We start from the raw sequence: 17,022 nt of genomic DNA on the forward strand, positions 1-17,022 counted from the left end.
GGTTACATACAAGCTTTAGCAGAGATTTGGAGGCCAAGTGAATTACTGGTTAGCTCCTCATTGGTCTTCAAAATAATACTACAAATGTCTTGGCTCCCTTGTCTGTGCTAATGCTCCTGTTTGGAATGTACTCCTGGCTTGAATCTTTCAGAGTTGCAGCAAAAACTGTGGCAGCATCTGCTCTGTGATGCTGGGCCCTGAGTAACCCAGGTCAGAGGAATAGGACTAGCTGGAGCTTTGGGGCATAATCAAGCCTTTTCAATTTTCTCTTTGGTGTAGTTGGGGAATAGGGATTTTTTTTACAGAGATTCATTATTGATGCTGTGGTCATGCATCAGAAGCCCTCCTTGTGTGCTGTTTTTCCTAGAGATGATTAGCTATAAGCTGCTAAGCTTACCTTTGTCAGGTTGAATATGTATGACTTGTATAAAGACTTGTATAAAGAAGTTAATCTACTCTAATAGGCAGCGAAACATGAGACATTTTCCTCCAAAATGCCTGCATTCCAGAAATTCAATACTGCTTATCAGCTCAGTCATCATGTGACTTGGAAACTTGACTTCGATCTTCTGGCTTTGGATCTGAAAGCCTTGCAGTGTAAAGCCACAGTGACTTGAAAGTGTGGTTTGGTCTCTGTGTAACTTCCAGACAGGACTGTGGTGCAGAATAGGCAGAAGGCTGCTGCTTTCTCTACTCAAAAGCAGATTTGAGCATATCTGAGCACTTGGGATCCAAGCACAGCTGTCTGCATCAGGAGGAAAAAATTGGTAGTAATAGCCTGAAAGGGTTTTGTGGGCTAGTAATAAGCCAAGAGAGTATTACATGGGCACACAGGGATTTCTTTTGCTCAGGTAGCTGAGTAGCAGACAGACATATCCTACTTCTCAGCTGTTTCTGATGCCTCTACACACAAATACCCCCAAACCTCTATTTATTATTGGAGAGAAGTTGTAGTTTGACAGGTCCTGGACCTGCCGTCTCTTGATTTGGAAGGCCTGATCAAAATCAGACACACAGGCAGCTAAGGCTCCTCAGATTTCAAGCTAAGTTCATGTGTGCTGATATTCTTTCCTCCATAACTGAGGTTTTAAAAAGAAAAAAAAAAAAAAAGTGGTAACAGGTTGACAAACATTGGGCTGTTGCTGTCTTGGGATCAGGGACTTGGAGACAGCTCATAGAAACCTCCAGCAAAACACAAGCCTTCATTACAGAGTACTTGGTATGCCCTCCTGGGCAAAAAGGGTGACAAACTTCTTCATTCCCTATCAGGTGACCCCTTACTAAAACCACAGTGGTATCCATACTATCCATACTATATTTCCATCACTACATATCCATCACTAGGCACACTGATCTTTCCTTTTTTTGTATAAAGGGGTACAGAAATTCCCCAGGCTGAGGAGCCTCCCACTACAGTTAACCATGCTTCATCCTTGTCTTTGCTGCATGAGCTTGACCAGGTTGCACAAGAGGTGACCATGCAGAGGCAGGGCTGTGTGGAGCCAGGAAGCTCCTTGCAAGATCTTGTAGGCCCATCCACCTGAGCTGGGAGCAATGGGAATGGCAGTGGTGACAGGAGGGAAAGCCATGCAAGTGGCTTGTGTGATGCTGAGAAGGGGTGGCTGGCACTGGGAGCTGATGATGCTTGTCCAGTAGGTCACTGCAGTAGGTAGATGCCCATCAGCAAACTCAGATTTTTCTTCTGAGGGGATCAGGGTTCTCTCTGCTCCCCCCTCCCTTGCCTTTTAGGGGGAAAAGTTGAAAGTTTTAAGCTACAATTGAAAATACAAGAATATCTGTCAGTGTAACAGCTCTGAAATACATTGCCAAATTCAATGTATTACACCCTGGTTTTAAAAGTTCTGAGAGGTCAGGACTTGTAGATTGCATCACCCTTGGAAAAGAGGTCTCCACCCTGAAAATTTGCTGTATTCTCAGTGTAATGTGAGCCAGTGACTGAGTCATTGCAGCTTTGATTTTTTTTTTTTTTTCTTTTAGTAACTTGGGTTTTTTAATTAGACGTCTCTGTTCCTATGCCTGCCAAGGTCAAATTTTGTGATCCAGCCAGTAGATAAATAATTGGTGTGATGTAACTGCAAATAAAACAGCGTTCAGTACTGAGAAATGTGAGCATCAAAAACCTCTAAGTAGGCAGCAAGCAATCTCTTAAAAATAGCTAATCTAAAAATAAAAGATTAGGGAGGGAGGACTTCAGAAGAGCAGTTAAGGAGCTTACATTGGAGACTAAGAACAGCCTTCTATCTGCAAAGTGTCTTTGCCTTTAGGCAATAAATAAGCCTTAGGCCAGAGGCAGGGTCTCTGCTCTATCTGTTCACTTTCAGGGCTTAAGGCAGTCTTAGTCTGATGCTTTCATCCAAGGAATTCAAGGCTGACTTCAGCTGACTCAGGAGCACAGTGAAATCATGCTCCAGCAAGGCAGAGGTCTTGTAGGGTTCTCCTGCCTCAGTGCAAGTCTTCTGTTTTCCTTCTCCTGAGCTGTGTGAGCACAGGGAATGGAGAAGCAGGCTGAGCTGCAGCAGTGCTAGCCCTGGAAACTGCGTGGCTCTTCCTATTCCTAAAGGACGGACCCTCCATACTTGTGGGAGGTCATGGATAAATTCCACTAGGACACCAGCAACAGCAGCCTAATGCCAGCAACATGTCTACAATCTCTTCAAACGAAAAACATTGTTGGTTTAAACCTTCCAGAAGTAGTGGGGGCTTTTGGGGCTGTGAAGAGTGAAGTGGGAGGCCAGAATGACAGTTTGCTGTTCCTTCTGAAGTGTTCACACAGATTCATTACACAACAGCATGCTCCCAGTGCTGGTGACACTGGATCAGGGCAGCTCATGGGGATACTCAAAATCCAGCTAAGGCTGACCAGGCTGAGGAGAAGAACATTTTATGTGTTAGAACTTCACTCTGCCAGGTTTAGCTTTGCCCTCCACTTGATTTCCGGCCTCGGGGACAATTTCCATTGTGCTTCTACGCTGCTCAGAAAAGGAAAGCCCAAGCCCACTCTCTCACTGCTGATAGCCCCAAGCAGTAAAGAGAAACTTTTCTTTTTGTTCTGGTATTACTGCCAGGCCTTCCAGGGAAAGCAGCAGGACTTTGTGAGCATTTCAAAGCTCAGGAAAAAGCCCGGTCTTACCCTGCCCAGGTGTATTCCTAGAGAACAGCTGGAAGCCAACATCTCTCTGACCATATTCTTGCCACTTTCCACGGGCAGTGTGTCTCTGCAGAGAGCTACAGCTCAGCACTGTCCCTCCCATGTAAGAGCACTGACACAAGCCTGACTTTTGGTGGGCTTTAGTCCTTTAGCTGTGACTCACACAGAATGTGGGGGTTAGAGGTAGACATGCCCTGAACAAACTTCACAGATGGCCAGACTTTATCCAGAAATTATAGCAAAATGTGTGACTACTCAAAAAAAAAGCCCCAAAGCCCCAGTGTACCCCACCACAATATATGGGGCAGGTAATAAGACTGTCATCTCAAATCAAGAAACTCTGAAAGGGATCAGAATGGAGCATCCCTTTTAAGTCATAAAGATGCTCTCCTAGGACTGGTGGGCAAAATTAATACCAAAGCCATTGTCAAGTCTATGTCCTATGACTGGAAATTCAATTTAAGTAAAATTATGTGCTCATAACTGCAAAAACCACTCAGAAGTTCCCTGAAACAATACAGCTGCTGAGGGAGCAGGTGACGCTGTGTGAGAGCAGAGGGTGATTTCCCTGGGCACTCTACAATCTCTGCCCTTCAGTTTCACTATTCATCATCACCCACCTGCAGAACACCAGCCCTTTAGATGACAGACCTGACTCTACTTTGATCTGGCTTCTAGGAAAAACAGGGTCAATGTAGGACGTGCTTATCTCAGGTTACTTTTGAACTCTTCGATCCAATCTAACAGATCTATAGGTAATGAGCTCAGAGCTGTGTGCTGGTGGTAACAAAAGCCTGCTACTGGACAGGGGAGACACCCTAGCAGTGTAGAAAGCCAAGGAAGTGAGCTCAGCTCCTAAACACTGGAGGTCTTCCAGTGGAGAGAAGTGCATAATTACTGCAATTGACACTTCTTGTTGTACCTCCATGCTATATCAGGCCCTGGAAGATCCAGGCAAGAAGCCAGAACTGTGACTGTTCTCTGAGTGTTTACTTCAAGTGAGGCTGGAGGCATCTTTTGGAAATTCCCTGAAGGCTCAACAGCATGAGAACATGACGTATCCCTGGTGGTATTTATGTGTGTATAGATGGATTTAAGTCCAGCTGTAACAATTTCCATCCAGATTCCAGGAATACAAGAACTGGAAACTCAGACACATGCTCCCTGCCAGAATTAAAGGAGTCCTGTTGCTGGCTGGTGTGTCCAGTGACTAAGAAGCTGAAAAGACTGTTGATCCCTTGCTTCAAGAGTGCAAGGGAATAAGCAGAGGATAAAGCAATGGTTAAAGGGTGATTCTAGCCCAAATGGAGACTGAAACATCAGCTCAGGAACTCCAAATGTCTCTGCTGTAAATGCATTGCCATGGGCAGCAGCTGTGTCACAGCCAGGCAGAGCGATTGGGATGAACAGAACTCCTGGGCAGAGGGAATGCAAGGGTGTGGGTGTGGGGACTAAAATAGGAATGCAGTGCAAGAGGAGATGTCTGGCAGAAGGAAACAGGATGCTAGTTAAGGGAGATCCAAGTTGTGCTTAGGTGCCTCATGAGAGCCATGTTACAGAATGCTTCATGCCTGCTCCTGTGTCACATAATGCTTTTGTTTTATTTTAGTGAATTGTGATGCAGAAGAGAGGAAATGAGGCCCCACAGAGCCCTACATCAGCATCCACAGTGCTAAAATCTTGTACAGAACAAGAATAATAGTGTTAGGTCCTAAAAAGCTTTCATTCTAAGTAGGTTCAAGCAGCAGCAGATGCCAGGGAAGTAACCCAAAAAAGAGGAGAGGTAATATCACTCAGAGCACGGGAAGGCATGCTTCTGCACCCATTCTAGCATGGGATCTCAAAGGAGAGAGCTGGTATTTGGTACAGAATTGTAAGAAAAAAAAAATCCTGCTCCTGCTTGTACTGAAATATCCCCAACATTCACACTGTCAAACCTTTGCCAGAGTAAACTACTTTTTGAAAAGAAAACCAGTTTCTCCTGGAATCACAAAATTCTAAGACACAGTATTAACACATGAACTGGCTACCATGATTTCATGTTTACTTTAGAAGTGACACCTTAAAAAGTCAGGTACCAGAAAAAGCAGGTCACAGCCACAACAAGGGATTCATATAGAAAAAAAAAATACAAGTCAATTTAGTGGCATGTGGTACAGCAGAAAATAACATTTGGTCTTTGAAACTTCCTGTACCTCAGGGTGTTGACTGCAGCAACCAAAAGGCTTAAACCTCTTTTTGCTGAAGGAGGAAGCAAAAAGCATTACTTGTCTTATGGCCAGGGAAGAGAAGGCCAAGCATATTTTTGATTGCCTGGCTGACCTACTTTTTGTAATGCAGATGATTGCTCGCTGCTCATAAACTTCACCTGTCTTGAAGAGAAGTACTGTTACCAGAATAGAGCTTATAAGGTTGGAGGAACTTGGGAGATGCCTGCTTGATTGTGGGTGAGAAAGGTAGATTAGCTTATAAATTAGAAAAACAGGTAAAAGAGCTTACATGTTAACCCTAGAGTTAACCAGGAGCCTGAGTCAGCAAACAGTTCTCTGTTATGGCTCAGTCCAAACTCAGAAAGGCATTAGCCCTGAAGTTATCACTGCTTGGAGATAGCAATGACCAGGAAGGGTATTTCAGTTTAAGTGGAAGTGACCTTTCAGAGGGAGGTTTGCTGTTTTGAATGATATGGCAGAACATGAAACACACAATGTCTTTTAATGTGTGCCTGAAAACTTTGGCAAATTTAGAGGGACTATAATACTCTTCATCTGATCAGCTAACACAGATGGATAAATAAATGAGTTTTAGGGTAACCAAATTCTCTTTTTTCCCCAGGTAAGCAAGTATATTCCCACAAGTATGCTAACCCTGGTCTGGCCTTGGTAGGAATCAGGATGGATAATACAGCTTTTAATGTGTTTTGCCTCTGCAGCTGAGCTGCACTTTCAATGCTGTACTGTGCTGCACTGTGTCAAAGGACACAGCTCTAGTTGAAGAAGTGATGATCATGCAAAATGTTACTTGAGAATGCCAGGTGTCTTACATTTTATGGGATAGTGGAGTGGTGAAAAAGAGCTTTTCATCTCATGGGTTTGAAGAGTTGTTTCTCACTGACACTGGCCCAAAGTCTATAAACACTCATTCCTGGGGTAACCACATGAGGATTTTCCAGAGCAAAGGCCACTAAAACACTGTCTGCAGTGCTTGGGGAAAGCTTCAGAATAGAAACTAGGATGGAACCTGACACTCAGTCTGTTTTAGTAACAGTGTCTCAAGCTGAGAAGTAAAATGCATGCAGTTAATAAATTTAAATATACTGCTATTTTTTTTCTTGCTTTTAGTTCTGAGAACAAAGGATGAGTTCATGGTGAGGAGTGATCTCAAAACACTGACGTATAGACTACAAACTTTGGTTTAAAAATTTCTGTTAATCAACAGAACAATCTGTAAATTCAACAGTGTAAAAATCAACCTTGTTCACCTCTCCTTCACATCCCTTCAGCCCACTTCCTGGTTTAGCTTCTACTCATTCAGCTGCTACTCTGCTTTGAGGTACTAAATTAACTTTGAGCTATTGTGCAAGAAAGAAGGAAGTAGGCAGGCTCCCCTGCGGTGTGACAGTGGGAAAGGTCTGAAAAGACATAAACGTGCAACTTCTGCTGGTTTCAAGACAGACTTTTTCTTCATATTATGTATTAAATATTTAAGATGGTTAGTTGGTAGGTACACATTATCTTCAATGACATGAAACTGTACAGCTTGTACAATCTGGCCCTGAGACTGTCAGCACTGAAAAATCTCATTGTGACAGAGCTGCAATAGTCAGAAGATGCATTTCCTTTTCCCCAGTTGACTCTCAGAAGTCTGATCTTTGGTAAATGTCAAGTGGGGGTTTAATTCTGAGTTTCCTGGCTCTCACGTACCTTCTATTTTAACCAGCTTCAGACATGACTGCTGGTATAGTTTTATCATCTGCTAACAATAAGATGCTGATAAAAGGGAGCGTAGTACACACTTAGAGACTTGCTCTAGATACTACAGGCAAACTTTATCTTTTTGCTGATAAAGCAGTTCATAAGGGATAAAGATTAAAATGTGTAGACTACAATGGTGGGGCTGCTAGCACTGGAGAACCTCCTCGTTCTGGTGAGGGAGAGGAGGGAAATGAAGTTCAAAGATTTGGCTGTCCACCCAGTATGACAAATAGAAACTGATAAGCTGTGTATGTTTGTTAATAAGCACTAAAGCTTCCTTGGCAGTTCCATTTGCTGGAGCTCCTTGTTTTTCCAGGATCCAGTGGTGTTCCCCACTGCCAGAGCTTTTCTAGTGGCAGACTTGGCATGATCCAGTGGGGTGAAATCACAGAGATGGCTGTTTTCTGGATGCTGTAATATTGCATGTGCTCCCAGAGCTAAATAAAGCAGATCTGCTGATGTTTTGCATTCCATAGCTCAGCTCCAGCTCCAATTCCTGCAAGGAAATGAAGGGCTGAGGTGCTGCCTTCCAGGTCACAGAACTCCTCGAGAGGGATGGGTAGTTCTTGGGGACAGATATGATTGGCAAGAGGTGGTCTAGCACTAGAGCCGAGTCCAGGGTTAGCTACAGCTCAGGATGTAGCTAGATTTGCATCTTCACTTGTGCAATGACCCCAGATGCCCGGGCCTGGCTCGAGAGTCACTGTAAGGGCGAGGCAGAATCATTGCTGTTCCTGAAACACAGATCCAAAGGCTCTCCCTGTGGAGACCTTTCCCAGCTCGAGCCAGCTCACCTGCGAGAAAAACAAAACCCTCTTGGCTGCAAATTGATTTTCCTCCTTTTAGTGACTTCCTCCTAAACATATCCATTTGCCCTCAGTAACTCTGAAGTCCAAAAGCTCTCGGAAAAAAACTCCCAGCTCCTTGCCAGTGTGTCTCACGGGATGCGTGCCGAGGAGCCCAGCCGGCTCTCCCCTGGCAGCATTTTCCCGGCAGCTTTCCCGTCCGGACGGTGGCAGGGCGGCTCCTTGCCCTCTGCCCTGGATGTCTGGCTGTGCCGTGCACAGGCTGCTCTCTGGAGAATCCACAGGCGCCCGCCACACTCCCCGCAGCCCCGGTGAAGAGTCAGGATGTCTGTGTCGGTGCCCCGTCCATGTCCTCGCCAGCACGCCTGTTGTGCCTGTGGCAGCACACACCGATGGTGCCGAAGCGATGGGGCGCCCCAAACTTGAGTGTGGTTTGTATCCCGCTGCTCAGCAGGGCTTGCGAAGCTTCCACTCCGCCGCCTGCTGAAACTCCTCGGCGCACATCTCCTCCACGAGTTCCGTAAGCCCTCGGAGGAAGGCTGGCAGCTTATGTGGGCGTCGTGTGGGTTTTTTCTCAGCCCGCGCTGTGATGTTTGAACGCTGCAGCCCCACACTCAGCCCCGCTCAGGGCTCCCGCAGGCTGCTCCTTTGCAAGGCAGCGGTGTACAGCGACCGAGCGCCGTGCCAGGCACGGGACAGCGCCAAAATCTCTCCCCTCTGAATCCAGAGAGATAAACCCGAGCTGAACGTGTTTTGAGGAAAACCTGGCTGGAAACATTTTGAAATCCACCCGCCCCCTTGCCAGCCGCAGCCCCGCGGGGCGGGCCGGGCCCTGCGCAGCCGCTCTGGCCGGCTCAGGGCGGTATCGCTGCCGCCGCTGCCCGGCTCCGTTCCAGCGCTGCCCCTCCTAGCGCCGTGCTCGGGGCCCTCCGGTCACGCCTGCCCGCAGCCCAGAGGCTTCTGCCCGCTTCCCTTCTCCCTTTGGCGGCCTCGGGGCGGGAGGGCCCTCGCTGGGCCCGGCAGCGGCGTGGAGGGCCCGAGGCCCGGCTGTGCGAGTGCGGCCCGGCCCGGGGCAGCCCTGCCGCGCTTTTCACTTTCCCCGTCTTTCCACTCCCTCCTCCGCCGAGCTCTGGCTGCTCGTGGGCTGCTGCAGCGCTGTTTCCCCTCGGGAGCTGGTGAGGGGCTGGGCCCAGCAGCCACGGGCAGGCCGCGGGGTGCTCCGGCTTTGGCCTGCACCGTTCCCCTGCCCCTGCTTCACTGCCGAGGGAGTGCTTTCTGAAATAACGCCTGAATGTTGCCTGCAGGAAAAGGGGAAGGAAACGAGGCTGGGAGGAAGAGAAACCCCCTCACCTGCTGAGCCCGGCAGCTGGTAAGGGCAGTGCCTCGCACCCTCCTGTCCCCAGCACGTTCTGCAGCAGTGCTGCCAGCCAGGCAGGCCTGTGCAGGACAGGCCTTTGGGACATTCCTGGTAGCTCTGCAGTGCCACCGGCTGAGGGTGGCCCAGAAAAACCTCCGGTTTCTGCCTGAAATACGTCTGTCCTGGTTGCTCACTGAAAATAATCGAGGTGATGGTAAAGGAAACAGTATTTAGGTTTTGTGAGCCTGTGTTGTACTCTACAAGGGTGAGTTTTGTGGCCTTCTTAAAACACATTTCCTGGTTGAGGTTTGATAGAACAGGTTGTTGACATCAGACATGGCTAGGTAAACCTGTTGGGGAAATACCTGCTCTCCACAGGAGGGAGGGAAGGTTGCCAGCTATTACTTCTCTGCTTGATGGGTTTTGAATAAACAGCCCATCTGGCAGCTTCTTGTAAATAAAATCTTGCCTTTACTTCTAGGATGTACCAGCCCCTTTCCTGTAAGCCTCCACTGCTGTCAGAGGGTTCAAGGGCATAACTAGATGTGCTCTTTCCGATTCCTAGAAAAAACTTTTCCTCTGTACCAGACCCAGCAGGCAGTGGTATGTGTGATGACTGGCTGTTGACATTGGCTAGCATGTGCACTTTGAAAGGTCACCCTGTCCATCTGCCAGATCAGCTGGCACAAAGCATCTCACTGACCTGTTTGTTTCATTCCAGCAGTCTGGCCTTGACAAACCATGAAGGAAGAATGAGGGGGAATCCTGAAGCAGCAGCAGCAGTCTGTTTGCTCCTGGACTTTGCCCAAAGGGACTGTTTGCACATCAGTGCTCTCTCTTACCAGGTATGGCACAGAGGAAACAGTGAATCTGTTTCATTTGTCTGAAGACTCAGAGCTGAGCCTTTTCTCGCAAACGTCATCAGTTGTGGTTTCACCATCAGTTTTGGGGGTAGGACTAGAGGGAGCTAATCCTGAGGAAAGCTGTTTTTTTGTTAAAGCTGCTTTGTTTTATCTAAACCTGATCAAAACAGGACTAACATGTTGTTAGTCCTGTTGTGGCAAGACAGGAAGGGGAGCAGCACAGGCAGCTGGCAGAGACATCCGGGGCCACTGCAGCTCCCATCAGCCTTATGCTGCTGTGGTATCACACCAGCAGCTTCTATTACTGTAATTTGCCTTTTGCCCTTGGAGGGATAGAATACATTGTGCTTTTGGTTTTTGAGGTTTTTTTCCAGACCAAGGCAGTTTAGTTCTCTAAACTACTCTTAAAAGTAGTACTTAAAAATGTATACTACTTAATGTATAATACTTAAAAGTAGTATACATCATAAACACAATATTTGAGGAAAGTTTTTTCTTCTCTGTGTTCCTTATGCACAGATCATTTATATTTTGGTACATGAAGAGAATAGAGGAGTTTCCTTCTGTTGGGGGAAGATACTTGTGTACTTTGCTTTGTTTTTAACCTTCCACTACCTTTTTCCTGGAATCTTTCTCTGAGTCCACAGACCTTTTCCCTCCAAGGCAAGGCAGTTGCTCTTCTCTGGTATCACAGCCATCATCTCTTCTCTCCTCATTAGTGAGCCAGCATTTTGCAAAGGTCAGAGGTGTGTCCTAGCTAAAAGTTCACTCAGCACAGAAGCACCTAAGGAATTTTATTTTTAAAAAAATCTGCCTGGCAGTATTTATTTTTTCAGTACTAATGGATTTTGGGGATTTCCTTGCCCACTGGATGTGGCTGACACAGTTCTTATTGATAATACCCCCAAGACAAGAATTTGTTGTCTTTATTTTATAGAAAAGAGGATAAATAAGAGCCTGCAGGTCAGGCCATTGCCTGACCACCATATCTGATTCCTCTGTCTTGTCACTTCTACCTCACCAAGTTTTTATTTTTTCAATGCTCTTCTGCCCCAGACACTGGTGTGACTTTGCTTGGAGCTGCTGGACTTGAATACTTTAGATCTCCAAAAGAGTTGCCTGTTCACTGTAGCCCTTGATGTGGAGCCGAGTGGCACCAGCCCTGTCTTGCTTTCCTCCCAGCTGTGTGTTCTTTCCCTCTGGGATGGTGGTCTGGTTGAGGAAGCTTGATAAAAAGGTGTTGGGATGAGGGAATGCTTCAACCAAAGCTTTCCGAAGTGTTGTGCACTGATTATATAACACAGCCACCTTGGTGTCTCCACGCCAGGAAATCTCTGCCATCCCTGTGAGACTGAGGCTACCAAGTTTTAAGGTGCTTTTTCTTTATGCTAGTGAACATAAGCCAGGAGGGTGGGTTTAACCTGAGACTTGTATCAGCATCAGTGGAAAGGGATGCTGTAGAACATGTTTCCTTCTAAATGGCACACACAGGGTACCCTGAAGGGAATATGTTCCATGGCTTCCTAGTTTTGGGGCCTGAGGCTGTACTTCTGGCAAGCCCCTAGGAAAGACAGATTTATTGTGGTCTCCTAGTTATCCTGTTTAAGGCTGAGGGCTGTTATCTGTGGGGCTTGCTGATGTTCCTTCTTTACATTTTTTAAATTTTTTAAATTTTCTTAACTGAAGTATGATTATACTAGAACAGCTCCTGTCATCTCATAAAGCAGTACAAGAATGCCAGACCATTTGCGTTGGCTTGTGCTTAGATTTTCATGCTCTAAAAACCCAGCTGAGTCTCATTTCTGTCTGCAGTGGGACCATGGAAGGAAAGGAGATGTCTCTGAGTCACACCTCAGAGAGCAGCATATTGGACCTCCCCTCTGTTTCTGACCTAGCAGAGCACTTTCTGCCTCCACACAGCTCTGAAAACAGCGAGGAGCTTTATCCTTCTGGGGATGTTTTTCCCTCTCCACCCACAGGTAACAGCTTCTGCTTCTCCACATGCTCTTTCTTTAGCCAGTGCTTCATCTATGTAGGCAGTGTGTTGCTTGACTGAGTCACTGCAGTCTGGTACTGGTGCACCTGCCTGTCACAAAACACAATTTTACCAAAACTGCAGTCTACTCCAGCTGGACAGATCCAGTGGGAGCTGTGGGTTGATGGGACACAGCAGAGGAGCTCAGAGGATGCTGTCAGCTGCTCGTGTTCTGCAATACTCTTTGTGTTTAACTTGTTCTCAGAAGGACAACTAATAGAGTAGTCCTTCAGACATCAGGAGTAAACACTGTCTCAAATTACCATAGTCAGTAGGAAGAGTTTTTAAACTTTTCATTATGTTTTTCATGTGCTCATCACGAGCTCAGGATGTGGCCTCATCGTTATTTAAGTAATAATAACTGAGTCTTTGCTTGTGCTAATGACAATAGTGTGGTGAGGACTGCTTCAGTTGAACTCTTGCGAGACACCAGTTTCCTCACTTGAAAGAGGACTGGCTTCTGCAGAAGTAGCATTTTAGGTCAGCCACTACTCCAGATTCTTAGAAGTAATGGTATAAATCATGTGTCTCAGAAGATAATGGACAGCTGGCAAGAAACATGAAATCAAAATGTGCTGGCCCAGTGGCACTTCTTGTCATATATTCATGCTGGCTGGAATGAAGGTTCTAGTGATTATATTTAATATTGGGGAAAATAAGTTCTGGTCAACAAATAATGTGTGGAGAGGGTTTGTCGAGACACCTGAGTGGGTGAAACGTCACTGATAACATTTCTGGTTGCTTTAGAATCTTAAGTAGTGTAAAAGTACTCTTTTTACTCTAAAGTGGTTTCCTGTGGCCTGCTTCCAGGAAATTAGCTTGAAATTCAACAGGTGAGTTTCTTTTAGTGGGAATTTCACTATTTTCATGCTGAACAGGTAAGCAGTGGGATCTACCAACTGATCTTGTTCAGCTGATACTGACTGATTGCCTGTGCAGTTGCCTTCAGCTCTAGGTGTGGGACATCCAGAACTGTAATGAGATCTGCCAACAGTAGATGCCAAAGCCTTGCTTTGGTTTTTCACACAGACCAGGAAGTCGCATGTCTTATGTTAATAATGATGGGAATCTTCTGCTGTTAACCTCTGCTTTAAACCACAACACGTATCACATTCCATGATCCACGTTGCACTAGAGCAACAGCGTGTCTGGTTTGAGGTTTTGCTTTATCTGCTTTATCTTTGTGTGTAAGAGTAGTGACCAGCACTGCAAGGAATGTCCTGAGCCAGCCTTTTCCACTGTCATGGGAGAGGAGGATGGAGAAGTTCCTCTGATAGTGAGACCAGCTGGAAGGCATTTGTCTACTCAGGTTTCACAACCCTGTGTGCCAGGTATGAAGCAATCAGGGGAGCTGTGAGGCAGTTCCTGGGATGTGTTGCTCAAACACCATTTAGTGTGGCTCAGGGCAACTGGCCTTGATTGCTGTGTTGAATGGGACACATGGAATAACTGCATGACCACTCGGCAGTCCCAGGAATGTCTGAGGCTTAGTGGGAGCGACACAGGCGGAAATGACAGTGCTGGGGAAGTGCTTGTGGTGCCTGTGTGGAGTAGGCAGCTGAAGTTCAGCACCAAGGTATGCTGAGAGGCCACATCCTGCCTCCTGGCTGTCCCCACCACCCCCTGGTGCCAGTGTGGATTCCAGGTGTGCTGAGGAGGGCATATGAGGCCCATGAGCCTTCCCCTTCATTGCTTGTTGTAGACATTGCTCACAACTGAAACCACTTAGTAATAACTGTGGGATGCTTCCTCTGCTCCTGCAGTGAATAATCCAAGTGTCACAGGATAACCAATTCATGCTCTGAACATCTTGGTTCTTTTCTCCTCATAACAACATCAAACCAATATAAATACCCACTTAGACTCTCTCTTTTGATGCAACTTCAACATTCCAACCCATTGAGTTTGGTCACTGTGGCAGAAGAGACAGGAAGATGGTTTTAGAAACAGTCTGCCCATGTCAGATATTCTTGGAAAAGCAGGGTCTGTCAAATGTATCCTAGGAAAGGAAGCGCCTTTGCTTGTTTGTTTTGTCAGGAGACACTGGGAACTGCTGCTGTGGCATGGTGTGAGAAGAGTGGGAGTGGCTGTGGGTTGCACCCCCACAGTATGACCAACAGACTGGATCCTGGGGCTTGGGCAGGATGGATGAGGATCTTCCTTAGTGGTTCAAAAGCATTTCCAGAAGGCCAGTAGGTCTTTGGGAATGTGGCAGCTTCCCTTAGGAGTGAAACAGACTGACAGGACAGGCTGTGTTTTCTGCCATCTGCAGCGTGGACTGGGCTGAGACTGACTGAAGTACCATACCACCCATGCCTCAGGAGGTGGAAATGGTCATGGGCTGTTCCTACTGCCTGAGGTACCAGTAACAGGTTTATTACTCTGGAGAGACTCCATCACTTTTAACAGCAGAAGATAGTACTCATTAGCCATAAATACAGGGCCTTCTGAGAACAGGCATCCCCAGGCAAGAAAACAGTAGTCCTGTAGGAATATTACTACATCTCTTAAATTGTTTATAAATTAGTGGTTTTATGATTTGTGTGGAAATGAGGGTTCTACTCTTATAACAGGCATTCAAACATTTAGCTTCTTGTCATAGTGGGTTCAAGTGTCTGAGTGGTGATAGACTGAGAAAATTAAATGGGATCAGTAAACACTTCAGTATGCTTCATCTTTTTTTATCCCATACTGGAAGATAATTTAAAAATAATTAATTGTTTATAATTTCTTTTATCTGCATCACTCAGTTGCTCAATATACCAAGAAGACCTTACCACTTCCTCTGGTTAAGAAGAGTTGCCAGCAGAAGTTCTTAGCACTCAAGTGTTTGCATGGGAAAGCCTAAAATTATTTGGATTAATATTTCATAGGAAGCTAATAAAGGTTGTTTCCAAAGAAATAAATCACAGGCAATGTGACTTTTAATGTAGGGCATTGAACCAGAGAGTACCAGGGACAGTGGAAAAATAATATTTACCTGGAAAAATTGCAACCTAAGAAAGAGTTGGAGAATAAACAACAAATGTGCTCTACAAATTGGTAGAGCACAGGGTTCTGGGCTCTACCCATGCTTTGTGGTCAGGCAGAGCTGGATTTGCCAGTGCAGCGTTGGAGAAATTCTACTAAATTTGGAAGCAGCATTTGAGAGTTCAGCTGTGGAATCATGCTTGGGGGACTGCCTGTCTGGAGCATGGGCAAAGCTCAGTCCCATCTCCTTTCAGGGCTTGTGATCTTGGGCAGATGGGTCTCCCTCTTTGTCCTGTAGCATCTGCCTTTGGTGCTTTTTCTCTGTAATGAAAAGCAGTGGAAAAGCTGTGTTTGGAGGAAAATGGATGGGTGGACAGGGTCACCCAGTGGAAGAAAATGATGTGTCACAGGAACAGAGAAAATAAGGGTGACATTAGAAGAGAGAGGATGACAGAGTTTCCTGTGGGCTTGAAGAGACCTGCAAGTATCTAAAAGCTGGCTGTCTTTTTTTAAAAAAGCAAAATTAATTAAAGTCAGCTTGGGAGGATAGAGGTGTTCAACCTTTAGTTGCTTCTCCAAAGGCATTACTTTTGTTCCTGCAGTTTGTTGCAAGTTTGAGCCCAGGCTTAGCTTTAGTTATTTTCAATGGGCTTCCCTGACCTCTGCAGTGCAAGGAGAGTCCCAGGTTGCTCTTGGCTGTGCTTATTATTCCTGGTTGATCCTTAGTGTTGGTACACAGTGAGAAGTCAGCCCAGGGAACTGGCCTAGCTGTCTGGGCAGCCATGTGAATATTTGTGTGGATGAACTGAGGATGGCTCCTCTTCCTTGCAGCAGCACAGGCACAGCCAAGATCCAGCGCTCTGCAACGTGTCCTGGCTTTCACATGGGGTTACAGCCTTTCCAGGATGGTGGTTTCTGAAAAATGTGGTGTTGGATTAATCTCTTCTCCCTTGTGGGTAGCCAGGCTGTAGGTTCTCTCTAATCAGTTGTGGGGTGTTGTAGGCTTTCTTCAAAAACAGTCCATTTGGAGCAAGGGAACCTGGGGGAAATGGGACAGGCCATTTCACTGGAGACTCTCTGGCTTTGGGCACATCAGTGAGCCTGGGCCATGGCACTGCTACTGAACTTGCCACTCAGATCAAGGGGACATCTGGTCACAAGGTTATCCCAGTTTAAAATGCATGGGTTTTGGACTGTTCCAGTTGCTTTCTGAGTTTTCAGGCAACCAAGCAACTATGTTAAAACAAAGCAGAGATTTTCAACCTGTTAACGCAGCTGTCAGTTTTACAGGCTGTTTGGATTCCTCTGGAAAAAAGATGCTGCCTGTTCCCAGTGAATTTACGTTCCCAGTTTTGTGGTGGGTTGCTGTGTCCTTTATTAACAACTGAGGAGTGGTGCTGATGTTGGTGCACATGTTCTGACTCGTCCTTAAATGCTCTCTCCTACCATGTCCTCTGGCCCATCAAGTGTTACTTAATCTGTTTTGTAGAAATGGGTTTGTGCTTTCTGAAGAAGTCTAGCATGGCTTGTGCTTTTCTTGTCTGGGAGTTGTTCACAAGTGTTGACAGAGAGGCTGAAAATGAAAGGAGTGTGTTTTGTCACGTCAGCAGCAACCTTTCAGGGCTGGCTCTTGGTGGGTGCTGGGACGTTCAGTTCAGCACAGAGCTCAGTGCTCATTACTTGGTGTAGAAATTTCAGCTTGGCTGTCTGAGCTGCCACTGCTGCCAAAAGTTGCCAAATTTCCAAAATGGCTTTTTTGTCTGGCTAAAGACTTGTATATATAGTTTCTTCATGGGTCTGTGTAATTTCATAAATCTGAAATGTGTGTGATATTTTAAATCGCTTTCAGAC

At 46.1% G+C, this 17,022-nt stretch overlaps 1 protein-coding gene across 6 annotated transcripts in view; it reads left to right on the forward strand.

Annotated features, from left to right (window-relative positions):
- The first annotated feature begins 4,736 nt into the window (after window positions 1-4,736).
- The window catches only part of CHGB (chromogranin B), a 57,430-nt gene continuing 45,144 nt past the window's right edge, over window positions 4,737-17,022 (forward strand). The window contains exons 1-4 of one of the 6 annotated variants that reach the window (XM_058834167.1): window positions 4,737-9,121; window positions 9,251-9,315; window positions 10,025-10,148; window positions 11,979-12,145. In XM_058834167.1, the coding sequence (XP_058690150.1) occupies window positions 11,986-12,145 (160 nt within the window). In that variant the 5' untranslated portion in view covers window positions 4,737-9,121; window positions 9,251-9,315; window positions 10,025-10,148; window positions 11,979-11,985. The other 5 variants (XM_058834168.1, XM_058834171.1, XM_058834172.1 and 2 more) reach the window with 5 other exon arrangements.

Source organism: Poecile atricapillus, chromosome 3 (assembly GCF_030490865.1).
Source record: "Poecile atricapillus isolate bPoeAtr1 chromosome 3, bPoeAtr1.hap1, whole genome shotgun sequence".
Classification (NCBI taxonomy): Eukaryota; Metazoa; Chordata; class Aves; order Passeriformes; family Paridae; genus Poecile; species Poecile atricapillus.